At 40.5% G+C, this 17,350-nt stretch overlaps 1 protein-coding gene across 7 annotated transcripts in view; it reads left to right on the top strand.

Annotated features, from left to right (window-relative positions):
- USP54 (ubiquitin specific peptidase 54) overlaps nt 1–17,350 on the top strand; it is a 1,650,598-nt gene that overhangs the window by 263,092 nt on the left and 1,370,156 nt on the right. For all 7 annotated transcript variants that reach the window (XM_085603496.1, XM_085603494.1, XM_085603495.1 and 4 more), the window contains one exon: nt 6,452–6,544. In XM_085603496.1, the coding sequence (XP_085459622.1) occupies nt 6,452–6,544 (93 nt within the window). The remainder of the gene's footprint in view (nt 1–6,451; nt 6,545–17,350) is intronic.

Genomic DNA, 17,350 nt, shown 5'->3' with positions numbered 1-17,350 from the left:
GAACTGGACTGATATTGATTCTCTGGCTTGAGTCTATGAACATGACCTTCATTTTGGGCCCCATATGGCAAAACCAGTTTCGATCCTTCTCTTGCTCTGTGTTTAAGCAGTCGTGTGTCATTATGGTTACCACAGATCATCATGGACCTGGGTATTATCAGCACTAAGTGTGATAAGCCCTGTTGTAGATTTTGTTGATTTTCTCCAAAGCAGCCATATAGATATGCGAAAAGAGGACCAGTGATGGGAAAGATTCTGGGGGCAAGCTGCAGGTCATACTTCTGGTTTTGAAGAGGAAGTGATCAGACTTGATCTGTTGTGTGGCCTGATAAGATAACCCGAACCTTTCAAGTTCTATTTCTTCAATTCTGCATGAGGAATGTTATGGAGTGAAAAAAATGCTGTAGTTTGCACGCGCTCTTTTTTGTTTATTTAGATGGTTGTGGTGCTGCAACGTAGTCTCAGGCTCCACTAGGAATCACTAGAGAAGATTTGTGTTTCATGGTGGCAAAAAGTGGTGAGGTGACCACAGTTTGGAGAAAATATGTAGTGGATAATAGGAGGGAGATCAGCTTACAATACATCTTGGTCCATGTTCATGGTCTTTAGCATAAAGTTTATTGTGGCATGCTTTAATATTCACTGAGGTTAATGATTTATTGATAGAACTAGTGATTCAAGTGATCACTGACTGACGAAGATACTTTTTCCATTGCAAAGATACAGTATTACCCCATATCAAAACTCCAGTGCTTTGAAGGCATTTACAAATGACTTGGAATAGGGAGGAATGCACTGAAGGAACCAAATTCCCATATTCTAGATCTGCTTTAGAACTTGAGTCAGTGGTACTTTTTCTCCGCATCCCAAGATACAAGAAAAAATCAGGGGTGGCTAATCCTTCTCTGTTCAAGCAGCCAAACTATGGAACTCTTTACCCCCCAACATAAGATCCACGGACAACCACCTTATCTTCCGAAAACGACTCAAGAAGTGGCTCTTCCCCACATAAGCACCATACGCAAATAGAAATTTACAGTATACCCCTCTGTATATAAGCATTTTTTTTATTATAGATATGTACCTATCTTTGTGTATTGCTTTGTATAAACATGTAGAATAATTATGTTGTTACAAATATATTTTTAAAGTACAATAACACTTGAAAACCAGAGTTTATCTAATGCATCTTTTTACTTCCTTTATGCATCTATATACCTTCCATGTACTTGGATCTATATATTTATTACTTTTCTCCTAAAAAAGCATTTACAATACACTACCCTATTTCTCATCCTTTACCTCTATCAATATCTTTAATCTACATGTATCTACCTCCTTTATGCATCTACAACCTTTCCATGTACTTATGGATCTATATATTTATCACTTTCTTTCAATTCAGCATATCCAATGCACTATCCTATTTCTCACCCTACACTTCTATCAATATATCTTCTACCCCAACTTTCTAACTCATCTGAAGCTTCTTTCTACTACTCTTTCCAATGCACTACCCTATTTCTCACCCTATACCTCTATCAATATATCCTCTACATCCACTTTTTAATTTATCACAAACCCCATACCACTACTATGATCCCCAAAATAACCCTTTCTAAACTCTCCCATACTCTACCACTCCTTGCATCATCTGACACCTCTTTTACTATACCGATCCCCCCCAAACAAGTGTTTCTAAACTCTTCCCTCTGACTCTTTCCCTCCACATCCCATTTTTACTCATCCCAAAGCCTCTTCCTACTGCTATGACCTCCATAAAAAAGTCTAAATCCTTCACTCTTCTATCCCACCACTATCCTTTTTAATCGAAATAACAGACTAACATGTTCATTTCTTAAATTTCATATTTCACTATACTAATTCACCACTAATCCTTTATGGGTTCTACTCGCCAAAAAAGCACCTCATCAGAGGAAGCAAGCACTATATAAATGCAAACCTTTTTCCCTCTTCTATCGCTCCGATACCCTTCTCAATCCAAATAACGAACATATCCACCACTCAAATTACTTTCAAATGTCACTAACTAATTCAACAAAAATCCTTATTTGGACAGGCCACATCCTCATAGGTACTTTTCCATTGGGCAGCAATGCTCCAGAGCAGCGGTGAGATGACCTTGATTCCCAGGCTTTCTCTGATGAGAAAGTACATCAGTCCCCCATTATCAGCATCAATGCTCAATGTATCCCCTTCTCTCCTTACCTAACTACCAAAACAAAGACATTATTCAGACTAACAAGGATGATTCTTCCACCTGCAACAGAAACGTGGGAAAGAACAGAATCTGATGTGCACGTGGAATTCAATTATTAATTCTAATGCAAGAGATTCCAGGGAAAATGCATTTCAGGCCCACGGAATTCAGCTGACATAAGAGAAATGGAACACAAACTTTACGAAGTTACATAGAATCAAAACACATTAGATTAATATTCATACCTACATATAAAAGGACACGATTTTTAAACACATTCAACAATAAATGGTTGTCAGCTGTGTAACACAAGTGCTTCTGTTAGTGCTTTCTGCTGATTACATTTGATTATTTCACATTAATCCTTTGCGTATTGTCCATAATGGTCTAAATAAATCACGTTCATTTTATCACGCTACAATATTCTAACACTTGGGGTAACACTATAAAGTATGTATACGAATGAAGCCCACACGTGTGATCAGAGGGACCCCTATAATTAAAGGTTTAAAGGTTTAACTTCATGCCATTCGGTGTGAGCCTGTGGGAACGGATCCATTCCATTAGCGGTTTGATGTAGATTAAAGATATTAAAAAGAAGAGATGTTAAGGGGAGATCATTGTGAGATTCCTCATGAAACATTGTAGGTGGAGGTGGAGTTTTCCCATTCTGATGCTTTAGATGTGTTCCTCGAAGAGGAATTTAAACCGTCTGGTATGCTTGTTTGAAGTTATGGCCACGTTATGGAGTCTTAGAATGTTCTAGTGTTAATTGCAATTGAAAGGTCCAGAAGTATCAGTATGCCAAGAGACTCCTCATCTGCAATGTATTCTATTAATATATCTTTGTGGAGCACTGGAATAGCTCTGGGACAAGTGTCATTTGTGTGCATTCCACACAGCCTTTGGCCTCTGTGGAGGGGTAACATGTCTGTTGTCAGGCAAGTGAAGTCCTTTTTATTATCAAACTGTGCATAGGTGGTGAAGGGCCAGGGATTAGATGTGCTTTTAATATTAATTGATTTCCCTCACTGCTTGGACCGTCTGAAATAGCCAAGAAATTGTGTGCATCCTGGGTCTGCGGTATGGATCAGGCTTAGCATTAGGGGCTGATAGACATTGCACCAGTTTGCAAAGTTTACATGATCTGTTCACAGATGCTGTTGTTTTCTTAGCAAGATAGTTCTTGTTCGCATTGAAGATTGATTTGCTATCTTTCTTGCAGGTTTTCTTGAGACAGTCAGGTGTTTTTAGTTAGCACACGGATGTTTTCAATTTGAGACAGACGGTTTTTGTTCCGCAAACCATGGACTGATGCAGAGTCTATTTTGATGTTCATATTTTCACTGCTAGAAAGAGTTGCTCTTGTTAGATAGAGATACATGCATTATGTTGTAAGGTAAGATGTCAGTGGGGTTACGAAATAAGTTATGCACCAGAGCGGTTTTGAAGGCATTGTTGTTTTTTTTTTTGTTAGAGCTGTAAAGGATTGTGGTGAAATATGTTTGAAATTTTAGAGACCTCTCAAATATAAAACGAGCATTTGCAATGCAATAGGTCTCGCAGTTACGCGAGTTTAAGCTATTGGCATTGTAAATAACAATGCCTTTTATTTATGTTTTTAAAAAGAAAACAAAAATAAAAGTTATCTATCAATAAGGGAGTCCTTACCAGTGGGTTCATTCAGGGAAGTCGCTAAAGTTGCCACTTGGCACGGTCATATGGAAACTGTGGTTATTCCCCCCCCCACCCCCAGCCCTCCCCTTAAGTGGCATGCCGTGGTCCCTGTGCTGTACGGCCAGAAACTCCCTAATCGTAGCGCTGGGTGGTGTGACTGCAGTGCCTCGTAGCCGTAACAGTCTCACTAAGTCCCCCTTATATAAACAAGGACAGCGGATGGAAAAGAAGGAACCATATAAACAGAAGGGTAAAATAATAGTTAAACTCACGAAAAAAATCCACAGAAAGAACGCACAATCGGCACAATTCTGTAATACAATGCTGCCGCTCAAACAATTCTGTAATGCAGTGCTAAAATAACTGCCTAGCGTATAATTACACAAAGGACAGTCTCCAGTTACAGACACAGGAGAAAAAGATGGCACACTGCAATCAATTAAAACAAGTGCGAGCAGAGCGCACGGAAACTGTACTTAGGCGCCACTGCTTCGGGACTACACGGAAGTAACTATACAATCAACAGCCAACAGGAAGCATGAAAACAAAAACAATGGCTCAAATAAACCAATCACAAGCGGAAAAACAAATTAGAGGAAGTTTCAGCCAAAATACAGATTACTTTATGTCTCGCTAAGACAGCGCATGCGTTGCCAAGGCGAGACCTAAAAACTGGCACTTGGTTCTGCGCATGGCCGTCATGATATGACCCCAGGGAAGTAAAAGTGAAATATATTAGTTCCACAGACAAAAGAGCAACTATGCAAGCCTCTCCACCATTAACATTAGATGCATCATGGAAGGATAATCTTGAGGAAACCTAGAAAGATATCAGGAGGTGAGATCCACCCAGAAACACGCAACATTTTTGTTTGAAATTGTTTGTGACTGTTTTATGTACCTTTTAATTTTCCTTGGAATGCAGAGGGACTTGGATCTAGCCACTTTTTAGCTTAGTGAGTCCATGTAAAAGTTTTCCTCAGGAAGAGGATCATGCGGTCATTGTTGCTTGCGCAGTCCTCCCCCGTTGTTGTTTGCACCACTCCCTCCTGCCAGCTAGAAAAAAAAATGCTATTATGCGGTCAGTGCTAACCTCATCATAGGGCTCTTTTGTGTTGCTTGCCCCATAACTGACTTCCCCTGCCAGACTTGCTTGTTATAATCAGCACAAGAAACACTTCAGGGGAAATTCTCAGTATCCAAGCCATCCTGCATTTTGTTGGCCTGAAAGTCATCCACGTGAAGGGGATGTTTGCCATGACTCAACAATGGTTGCACTGGGTTACAGAAACCTAGTGTTCACTCATCATAATAATATCATTTGCAGTTAGAGTTTGACCTTTTGTTGTTCATTACTAGGTGTGTACACTATTAGGACAATTCCAGCCATTGGATGCTTTCACTCATAGTGACTGCATTTTCCCTTGCACATGTATACTTTCACATAAACACTGCCCCAAGAATATAACTTTTTAGACACTAGTACTTTCCAATGATTGCTAGTCCCTATGTATGGTAGGGTTTCATCAACTTTTTCCATAACTCTCAAAACTTTTATTGTAATTTGCAATATTGACGTCTCACTATAAGCCACAGTTCGTATGTTTAATTATTCTATAGAAAATGAACACAGGTCTAGGTTGAAGCCACACCTCCTCAGGTTTGTGATTGACACTTCACACACTTGTATCTGTCTTGATATAAACCTCTAGTAACTACTTGTGAAACTACAGCTTCAAGAAAAAAATAATTCTGTTTGGTATTGGGCATCTATTCTGGGGCTTGTCTCCTCCTGCTACAGACAACCTTTCCCGTGATCAGAAAATGCCACCATTATCAACATCTAAAATTACTTATTTAAAAGCATTTATACTTGGCAGTGAATGATATTTCCTAAATATGCTAGTGTTCCATCAAGAAATTTATTAATCTGTAATTTCGACTTATTACTGCAGACCAACTTTGGCAAATTAAATTATCCTATGGGACACACGCACAAACTATTATAATAAAAGAGTGTGTGCAAATTTATATTTTAATGCCACACCCCTCGGTTTGGTGAAGGTCATTTGAAGCAGTTGCATATCACATTAGAGGGACCCCTAGTAACAACTTGTGTAACTGAAGCTCCATGGAGGAATTTCAATGCTTTTGCATCTTACTCGCAAGGGACACCTATTGTCGACTAATGGTACTGCAGCGTTAAGAATGAATTACAATGATTTTGCATTAGAATGGAGAGGGACCTCTAGTAATGACTTGTGGAACGGCAGCCTCATGAAAGAATTTTGAGGATTTTTTTTATCTGACTCTAGAGGGACATTTAGTAATGCCAAGAGGAATTGTAGTTATGGAAAGAAATTTTGAAGATATTGCATCTGACTCGAGAGGGACTTCTAGAAGCAACTAAATGAAATCTTTTTTGGCAATTAGTGTCAAGTAGCTCTGCTCATTGTTTGCATGTTTGAAGAGTATGTGATGTGAACTTGATTCCTTAAATTGTTTACTTTTTACAGTATATTGTTTTTTTCTCTTCTTTTTCCTGCTACGTAGGTCCTGTGGCACCTGGATATTTTCCGGCGTAGCTTTCGACAGCTGGCATCCCACAAGTGTATGGGAGACTCGTGCATCTTTTGTGCACTTAAGGTAAAAGAAAATTAGTCAAAGTCTGAAAGCTGAAATGCTGGGTAAATGTGAATTTAGTGTCTCTGTATGGTTCATTGAGCTAACCCCAAAGTGAGGTCTAATGGTTGTGGTTTCATGTAGCTCACGGTCCCAGATATAAAGACAGTATTTGGATCAAGGGCCTTGGGAATCAGCCTTTGTTTGCTGCCTTGCCATCGTACATCTGTGTAGGTTCTAGATAGAATTGCTTTACATTTCAAACAAGCATTGGGAAAGCCAGTCAGACTCGGCTCTGCAAGGTCAATTAGCTTTGTCAATGTTTTTTTAAAGTCATATTGTACTGAAGCGCTGCTGCCGTGCAGCAAGGCTGAAAGTAAAAAAAATGCAATGACTTAGTCAATGCAGACTGTGTGATAGCACTTTTAAACACATGCACACCTGGTGAATGCTGCAAGTAAAAGAAAAAAGTAGACCAGGCCAGCAAACTCCACCAGTGGAAGGACACTCACAAAGAAAGAAAGCTGTACTTGGGCCATGCTCTGTGGGGGAGGGGGGGGGCGAAATACATCAGGGAAAAAGTGAGGCTGGTATGTGGTGACCAAGCCGGATCCATCAAATTAGAGCGATGATGAAGCAACCAATAGTAAGTAATGGCCGCACTCTAAGCTCCCTCTAAGCTAAAAAAATGCTTCGCAAATGACAGTGCATGCATTGTCTCAGGCGACACCTAATAAGCAAGCAAATCAGAATGATAGTAAAGCAAACTAACGGTTAGCAATGGGCATGCTTTAAGTCCATAGTAGGATTTTGGTATGGTCCATAAGAGGACCTTCGCAAACAGGCCGCTAAAAGCAAATCATTTTCATGCATTTTCTGATCTTGGACCTCAACTATTTGTTATGAAACAACAAATTATTGTTCTACAAACAGAATTGAAGTTTGATATGAAAGCATATATGGTATGGCAAGGCCTCTCATTGTATGGTATGTCATTGTATGACATGGCATAGTATAGTCTGTCAATAAATCATATGGTATGATCTGTCAATGTATAGTACTACATGGCCTGTCATTGTATAGTAGAGTATGGTATGGCCTGTCATGGTGTGGTATGGCATCTTCTGTCATTGTATGGTATGGCATGGTAGGTCTGGCTTGTCATTGTATGGTATGGTATGGCCTGTCTATATTTGGCATGGTAGGGCCAGTCAAAGTATACTATACTATGGTGTGGTAGGACCTGTCTTTGTCATGGTTTCCCTGTTATTGTATAGTATGATATGGCCTGGTATGGCCTGTTGTATAGTATGTCTTATCATTGTATTGCATGGTATGGTATGGTGTGGTGTGTCATTGTATGGTTTGGTATGTTATGGTCTGTCATTGTATAATGTGGTATGGTATAGTATGGTACAGCCTGTCATTTTATGGTATTGTGTGATGTGTGATCAATGTATGGGGTGGGATGGCTTGTCATTTTAAAGCATAGTATGGCCTATCATTGTATGGTATGGCAAGTTATAGTATGAAACATCATTGTAAAGTTTGGTAGGATAAGCTATGACCTGGGTTTGTATAGTATGGTGTGGCCTGTTATATAGTACAATATAGTATGATATGGTATGATCTGTCATTGTATCGTATGGTCTGTGATACTATGGTATGGTATGATATGGTATGGCTTGTCATTGTATGGTATGGCTTGCTATTGTATGGTATGGTATGGCATGGCCTGTCATGATATGGCCGGTCATTGTATAGTATTGTATGACCTATCATTGTATACTATGGCATGACCTGTCGTATAGTGTGGTATGGCCTGTCACTGTATAGTATATTATTGTATGGATTGTCATTGTATGGTATGTTGTGGACCGGCCTGCCATTTAATAGTATAGTATGGTATGGGTTGTAATGGTATGACATGGCGGTATGGCCTGTCCTTATTTAGTAAGTAATAGTATGATATGGCTTGGCATTGTACAGCATGGTATGGCATGTCTACAGTGGCGTATGGAACCCCCCCCCCCCCCCCCCCCTAACGCAGCTTAAGCAGGGGCTGCCACTGAGCACCGTTGGCTGGTTATCTGTATCCTTCTGAAAATGTAATTGGTTGTTTAGAAGCCTCCTCTGTCTGCAGGCCTGCAGGCAAAATACTCATATATAACACTGCTGGGAATACATTATCAGAGGGGTGTGGGCGGTGGGCTTACCTGCACAGCACAACGGGAAAAAGGAAGTATGAAAATAAAGTGAAATACAGAGAAGGGGAAAAAAAACGGTGGAAGTGAGCACAAGAAAGATAAAGAAAAAGTAAGAATTCAAGACAAAAGATGAGTAAATAGAACAAGGAAAGAAAAGTGGAGGTAAAAAGGGTGGGTATAAGGAAGGAAGAAAACTTGAAAGGAAATACGGGAGACAAGTTAAAAGGCTGCATGGAAAGTAGAACAGAAGAATGGCTGGAAACATGGATATATTGATGGGTAGATGAGTGAAAGAATGGAAATGGACAGATGAATGGATGAATAGATAGGGCAGAAAGATAGATGGAAGAAAGATGAAAGTGAAAGGAGCTCTTCTAATGAGGATCCATCACTTTATATGCTCAGTGTAGTTAGAGGTAGGATTCAAGTGGGGGGTATTTTAATTTTCTGCCTATATCCCTTGCCTGTCAATGTATATTGTGGGATGGTGTGGCTTGAATTTGTGTAGTATATGGCCTGCCATTGTTTAGTAATGTAATGTCTGGTATGGTATAGCCTGTCATTGTATAGGATGGGATGGTATGGTATGTCCTGTCATTGAACTGTTATGGTATGACCAGTCATTGTAAGTCGTCATGTCATTGTATAGGATGGGATGGTATGGGATTGACTGTCATTGTGTAATATGGTGTGGCATGACTTGTATGATATGGTATGGCCTGTCATTGTACAGTATTGTATGTCGTGTCATTGTAAGTTATGGCTTATTGTATAGCATACTATATTATGGCATGTCATTTTATAGGAGACTATAGCATGACCAGTAATTGTATGATATGGAATGGCCTGTCGTATAATATGGCATGGCTTGTTATTATGTGGTATTGTATGGTATGGCATCTAATTGTATACTATGGTGTGGTATGGCCTGTCATTCGATAGTATAGCATGGTATGGCTTGTCAGTGTATTGTAAGGTATGGTATGCTGTGTCCGGTCATCGTAATCTATGGTAAGGTATGTTATGATCATTCATTGTATAGTATGAAATGGTATGGCCTGTCAATGTATTGTACGCTATGGTGCAGCCTGTCATTGTATTGTATGCTTTGGTACAGCCTGTCATTATATTGTATTGTATTGTTTGCTACGGCCTGTCATTGTACGTTATGGTGTGACTTGTGATTGTACAGTATGGTATTGTATGGGCTATTGTGTAGTATGGTATGGTCTGTCAGTGTATAGTATGAAATGGCCTATTAATGTATACTACATTATAGCCTGACATTGTGTAATATGGTATGGTTTGGTATGGCCTGTCATTGTATAGTATGTAGTAGTATTGCCTGTCATTGTATAGTATGGTATGGCCTGTCATTCTATTTCATGGTATGGTGTGGTATGGTATGGCCCTTCGTAGTATTGTATGGTATGACCTGTCATTGTATCATATGGCCTGTCATAATATTGTACATTATGGTATGGCCTGCCATTGTTTGTCAGGTGCGGTAAGATATGCCCTGTCATTGAACAGTATGGTATGGTCTGTCATTGTATAGCATAGTATAATATGGTCTGTCACTGTATAGAAAGCTATGTTATGACTTGTCAATTTCATGGTGTGGAATAGCCTGTCATTGTATAATGTGGTATGGCTTGTCTTTGTGTGTTATTGTATGGTACGGTATGGTATGGCCTGTCATTTAATAGTATGGTCTGTCATCCATTCACTAAATCTTTATTCGATCTTGAATAGATCATAAAAGCACATGATAAAAAATACTACAATTAAATATATGAATAGATTCAATGACACAATGTACTGGTCTCAGTGCATTATGATAGATAAAAACGTTAAAATTCATAACAATTTATCAAATATGTTTGAGAAGTTGGCCTAGTATATGGTGTCCACTAATTGAAGTGGGCACCTTGCACTAGTCCAAACGACCCTTATGATGTATGAGGTCAAAGATAACCTTTAGAAAGCTATCCGAATGGTAGCTGTGGAGAGCAGCCTTCAGGCTTAATCTTGAAGGAATGTAACGCAGCTTGTTTTACCAGAATATCACCGTCTTTATTTTGACTAAATGAAAAGAGCACCACACAGTAGTTATATAAAAATATGTATTTATTAATATAACACTCTCTAGTAGCCTCTACACAAGGATAGAACACAAAGTACACAATACGAGATCAATAGAACAGTTGTAAGTAGCTCAATACACAGAGGGATTCAGGGGGAGACCAAACCATATGCTAAAATAGTGGTATAACAATCGCGACTCTGGCCAAGACAAGGTCTGGAGCACGTAGAATTGCTGGGACCCCAAGGAACCAGCCAAGGTGAGTAGATAGGGACGCCACGGAGGACGGGGGCAGTGTGCTAACACGACCGGGGGCTCCGTAGAATTCTAATGGGATGTCGCGGTTACAGTTTTAAAGTTTAAGGGCCGTTCTAGGAGGACTTCGAGCAAAGACCTAAAATCTCTCTCCTCTTCAGCGAAATAATCCAGCACTAAGACCAGAGCCAGTCGACTTGAATTCAGCTTGAATAAATCACGTTGGGAGAAATCTAGTGATTAAGGGTTTGAGAAGTCGCCAAATTTGCCTGACTCAGTAGCACCTGATTGGAAATTCAAATCGGTTGAGACAGGAGACATAAGGCGCTTGTTCGGCAGCTCAGTCGGAGCTCTTCTCAGCCAGTGGTCGAAGTGGGGAAAAAAAAGTAGGGGAACTGTCGGCGGAGCATCAGCAGGTGGGAATAATCAGAGGATTGGGTATGTGGGCGGAGTCAGAGGTGTGGCTAAAAAGAACAAAACATACCAATTTTTTGTATGTTTGGTATTTCACTGACCAGTTACAGGTTATAACGTTGTTTAATACCAGCAATGGATACACATTTATTTGAGGTTTAATATATGAGTTATTGACATTGAAATACATTTACAATGTGGGATACGTTTTCAATCACAGAATGTCCCAAATACGCTTCTAAGTGGAACCAGGCGCCATTTTTCTGAGCCATACAGTTTCTTTCATCAGCACTGCTCCCTTTTTCTAACCATTTCTGAACATAAAATTTGGGTTAAAATTCTATGACAGGAGGCCCCACGTGTTGGGGTGCACTGTTGATTTCATCATTCTGTACCCCTCTGTCAATGCAAAATTGTAGTCCTACGTTTATGTGCTTCACGCAACATGCCATGAAGCCTGCATTAGATGCCTTCTGGTTTCCTGTTATGAAGCCAGCATTTGATGACTCCTGGTTTCCTGGTATTGTATCTGGAAATAGCACTAAACATGAATACATACACCTAAAGCAACCCAGACCGTTGGTTTTGCAGATGCTTTCAGCAATATCAGATGAATGAGATACAATTATTGTATTAGTAGTTTGTGTAATTACTACTCAAGTTAGTTAGCAATGAGAATTGCAAATGTTTCAATTCTGAAATTATGAGACTCATGAAACAGTGGTAGAGTCCGAAATAGGTAGTGGTCCTCTGATTATCTCAATCAGTTATTTTCTCCCCATCAGACTAATATCCTCTGCGATCACTATTAGATAACTTCATCCTTTGTCTCTCCACAGGCACTGTAGGTGTGTAGAAATACCACCCAACAGAGACTGCATAAGGAAGTTCAAACATGAATGGCAAGATATCCTAGCTTGCAAATGTTTTCCACATAATTATAACTCTGCCATATTTGCCACCTAATACATCATTAGCTGCGTAATCTGATGGTTTTAACGAAAAAACTGTTTGTAGCTCAAACAGATCAAAACACGTGACTTTTGTTGCTGTGAAGTAGAAGGCCCTTTACAAAGCTTGACTGGTCACCATTCTCACTGCTGCACTTGTATGTTAAATTGGTATTAATGAGGCAAAAGCTTTGCAGAGACTGTTAGTATGTTTAAAAAAGTCAAAATAATAAAGTATCAGAAAATGTACCACACATTATGCTGCAGCCTTTCTTTGCTGCATAATTTAGTCAACACTGCAACAATATTTTGTCCTCCATTGCTGCATAATTACAGTGGCCCCAAAGCAGGCAGCACATGTTAAAAGTGCTTGTGCATGAAGCAGAGAGACCATGAAGTTTGCAAACTTAGAGGCATATATACAGGAATGGTGGCACAGGGCAGTGCAGCAAGTTATTTTGCTGTGCTGCCCTGCGTCACAGGGAAAGGGCAGGTTTGCGCCATATTTATCCAATTGTCTTGCTTCACCTATCGGATAATACAGAATCTCCCACACGGTGACTCAAACACACAAGGCGAACCAGGAGACATAACACAGCACCTTTAGAAAAGGGTTCTATTTTACAAAATGCAAAGACACTCTTTTTAGAATAAGGCTTGGGATTTTATTTTACTCAATGCTCTCTAACAGAAAGGCTTTCCCAGATGCCAAATATATTTGATATATATATATATATATGTTTATATGCAAACAATAATAACACACTTGGTAAATGCAACAGTTAAATGCATGAATAATACCATGAATAAACAAGCAGCAAATAATATGAGATAAGACTCAAGCAAATATAATATGGGGCGTCCTGCAAGAGATCTGAAAGATATATATATACACTAGATACATCAAATTAATACTCTAGATGTGCACCTCACTCAGTCACACATCACAAAGAAAACACCTCAAATGATCAACGCCACTGGCCACACATCACAATGGCAATAATCAAAGCTCAAACACCTCAAATGACCACAGCCACTGGAACCACGCATCACAATGGCATTAGTCAGAAACAAATTACCTCACACGATCGTTCTCTCAACATCCTTGCCAATTCTCACTGGGGGGCCCGTTCTTAGCTGGCTTGGACTCTCGACCGGGACTCAAGTTCCATTTGTCTTACAGCAGTACGTCTATTCTGTAAGTGAGCACCCAAATTCAACTGTCAACAAACCCCAGCTTTATAGTCTCAAAACTTACACTAGAAGGTTCGAGAAACCTTACCCCTGCGCCAAAGGAATTTTACCTGGACTGGACAGCTTCCAAGCAAGCATTCCATGGCAGGAAGGAGTTCCCACGTTCCCTCTACAGTCTCACATGTTCCAGCCTTTATCTTGTCGAAGCTCACAAAAGCCTTCCAGGGTACATTAAACAATCTCTCACAAAAACAATCCTTGAAAGTGATTAACCCAAACAACTTGCAAGCGTGGCTGTGCGCACAGATAAAGCTCAAGCCAGAAAGAGTCAGAATTCAGGATGACATGAGGCCATGTCAAAGCCAATAGTAAGAACTTCATAATTCTACCAATGTACAACACCATGCATATTTATGCACACTGCTCACAACACTGCACTTCGAGATCAAAAAATACATTCCACACCTCTCTTCCTCATGCTTTCGAATGCACATCCTACATGTTCTGTTCTTGGCAAGGCTGTTCTACTCGTCACAGCTCCCACTGAAAGACTACAAGATTACAAGAAATAAACCTTTAAGAAAAGCATGGCATATGCAGGAAATTGTACATTCAGGCTAGGGTAAAATAACACACCAAAGTAAATTAAAATAATGGTAGTCAAAGGTCATCAAAGTGTGTCAGACCACAAGAGTGCCTCTAGCACTACACCAATAAGGTCAATTTCCATATTTACCGTTTTGTCAGCTTAGTGCCAATGCAGGCACCCTGTTGCATGCAGGATTGTTTTTGTGCAGGAAGGGGCACCTTCCTGCACAAACACAATCCTGAGAGGCTTTTTCCTCTTTCTATGTGTGCTGTACATATAGAAAGAGAGAAAAATAAAGATATTTCTCCTTGTTGTGCCTCCCTTGGGGAGGCGTACGATTTTGATACATTCCCAGGTTTACAAGTCCTTGTAAATCTAGGAATGCATAAAAAACCATGGGAGTTGCATGGGAACACCCACCGCAACGCGTCCCTTGTGCAGAGGAAGGAAAAGCGGTGATTTGCGCTGTGCTGCATTACTCCATATTTATGAAACCATTCAAAGCCATGCAAAGTGGCTATGAGTGGCTTCATAAATATGACTTGGAGATTAGTGCTGTGCATTTACCACGTTTCGTGGTGCAAACATGATGCAAGGTCCTCGCAAATATGCCACTTAGTTTGGTGTGCATTCAAATCCTGCATTGCCGATTTCTGGTGAGTTTCATTATTTCTGCTGGAACAAGGCCAATGGAGGCACCAATGGGTGAGTCGGACTGCCTCAAGGGTCCTGTGACCTCAGTGACAAAGTCTCTGTTTATTTAGGTTGTGTTGCTTCGTAGGCCTGCCCGCAAGACTGGAGGTGAACTTCATGGATTGTGGACAGGGCTCCAAGGTTAACACACACTGGCCACCGGTAGGGTCCACCTGCTGGTGTTATGAAACTAGGGCTTCTATGGTCTAGCGAGGCCTTCTAAGTTCTAGTAGAGGAATGTGCTCCCTCGGGAGAGTGGTCCCAGTCATGAAGCCTGATCCTGGTTCCCCAGTTTCAAATTCGGTAGCTCTGGCCAAAATGCCACATCCTCTCCCTCCCCTGAACACCTTTCTGCCCCACTGAGAGAAACTTGCACTGCCTTCAGCTACAACACAATTGTGCCCAGTTATAAACACCTAGATGTGACTCAATTCATATTATGCACTGCCTGAAAAAAAGCAACAACATCATGGAAAAAGCAAACACTAATACGTAAAGCATGCAAAATATAAGCAAGAAAGACATGGTTACCTTAACCCCTTCGGTGCTCATGACGGAACGGTTCCGTCATGAGCCACGGTTGAGCTGTGCTCATGACGGAACCGTTCCGTCATGACCACGCCCGCGCAGGAAAAGATCAGCACAGCAGGGGAATCCGCCCAGCATGGAAGGGGTTAAAGCTTTTACACTCATTGAGGACATGAAAACCGGGCTCCTCCTGTACACAGGTGTGCCTTTGTTGCTTTCGTGAACAGCAAGGAAGAGGTTAAGTAGGGCTCAGAAGATAAAGGGGATCTTCAGAAGAATCTGATCTTACTCACAGAAACCTACATGGGCTCCTTCACATTCATGTCAGCAAACTAGCTGCTCAAGCATCAAGATTATGTATTCAAGTGTTCTGCAAAGGATACCTTTTGAACTGTCTGGCCTGGCTAACTCTCCTACCCACAAAAAACTTGAGAGAGCTCGTGAGAGTAAAAGACAAAGTTATATTTTCATTCGGGAAGTGAAGGATACATCCAACTTTATTTTTTTGGTGACACTATAGTATGTTAGTGAGGCTGAAAAGCGTGACAAAAAAATAATCACAAACCTAAGAGGTCCCAAAAGCAAGACCAATTGGCTGTGCCAATGCTTGTTTAGACATCTCATTTGTTAAATGGGGCACTTTTAATTTGGTGCCAGACAGGGCCGAACTAGGAATCAAAAGCAGCCCTGGCAAATTTTGTCCATCCCCTGTATGGTGTGTTGCAAGCAAACGTAGCAAGAGAGCCTGACCACTACAAAGGGGACATGGGGGAGAGGGTGAAAGGGGGAAAAAATGGTGCATTTTACAACACATTTTTATTATATATTTAATTGTATTAGCTTTTAGAGCACAGTAAATGATGACCTTACAGTGCACCAGGATACAACAATCTTGTTGGGTCTCTTTAATGATTCCCTCACAATCACCCTCCAACACTGCCCCTCATCTCTCCATAGCCCCTGCCTCACATGTATTTCATTTATTTTATAGCACCTCTCATCCCAGTGTATGGATTTTGAGCCCTTTACATCATGCACACATACAGAGACAATGAATCATACATGTGTAAATCAGTGTTTAGAAAATGTTATACAAGAACAAAGGGACTACAACGTGTAGGATTCACATGCCATCAATTCTGGTAGGCATTTTTAAAGATCTGGAGAAGCACAAACCCAGGATTCACAATGTAACACAGTGGTTGGATTTACTAATAAGAATGTATTTCTACCCAAACAAACCCATTTTATCAGTATTAGGATAATGATAGACTGAGGAAAAAACATGACTTTCAAACCTGAACCCGCAGTAACCCGCTGAGCTACGCACATTTAATACAGTTTTGTGATCTGTATGTTACACATGCTTTGCAGCAGGCATATTAACCTTCTGCGCTACAGTAGATAAATCAAAACCTGCAATAGACAATACTCTGATCTCTCTCCAACAGGAGGATCAACCACCAGAGACATCAATCTTGACTGTTTTATTGTGGCATGAAAACTGCTGGGTTTACAAGGAGCGCTGCAGTGATTTATGCATTTTTGAGTGAGAAGTGAGTCATTGTGCTGGACAGTCCTGCTGGTTTTGTTGCTGGGGGATAGTTTTGCAGCCCTCAGTAACATAACCAGTGTCCCACTCCTCCAGACTCCAGCCCGTTGCCCATTACGCCAGTCCTGTCTTGGTGCCTGGGCCTATTTGTTTTCACAGTCCCACCCTGGATGGGGGACAGAAGTGGCTCTGGTGCTCGGGTGTCGCAGAACTAGACACCTTGGGCTGCTTTTATGTTATATTCTTTAAAAAAGTAAATAGTATTTTTAAAAAGACCACATCCATGAACACAGACAGAGCAGCAGTACACATTTTATAAAATAAAATAAGGAAAACAGCTGACAAGACATTACATGTTTTCT

Source organism: Triturus cristatus, chromosome 1_2, assembly GCF_964204655.1.
Source record: "Triturus cristatus chromosome 1_2, aTriCri1.1, whole genome shotgun sequence".
Taxonomy (NCBI): domain Eukaryota; kingdom Metazoa; phylum Chordata; class Amphibia; order Caudata; family Salamandridae; genus Triturus; species Triturus cristatus.
The sequence above is the reverse complement of the archived record's forward strand: the minus strand, read 5'-3'. Positions and strand labels throughout refer to the sequence as shown.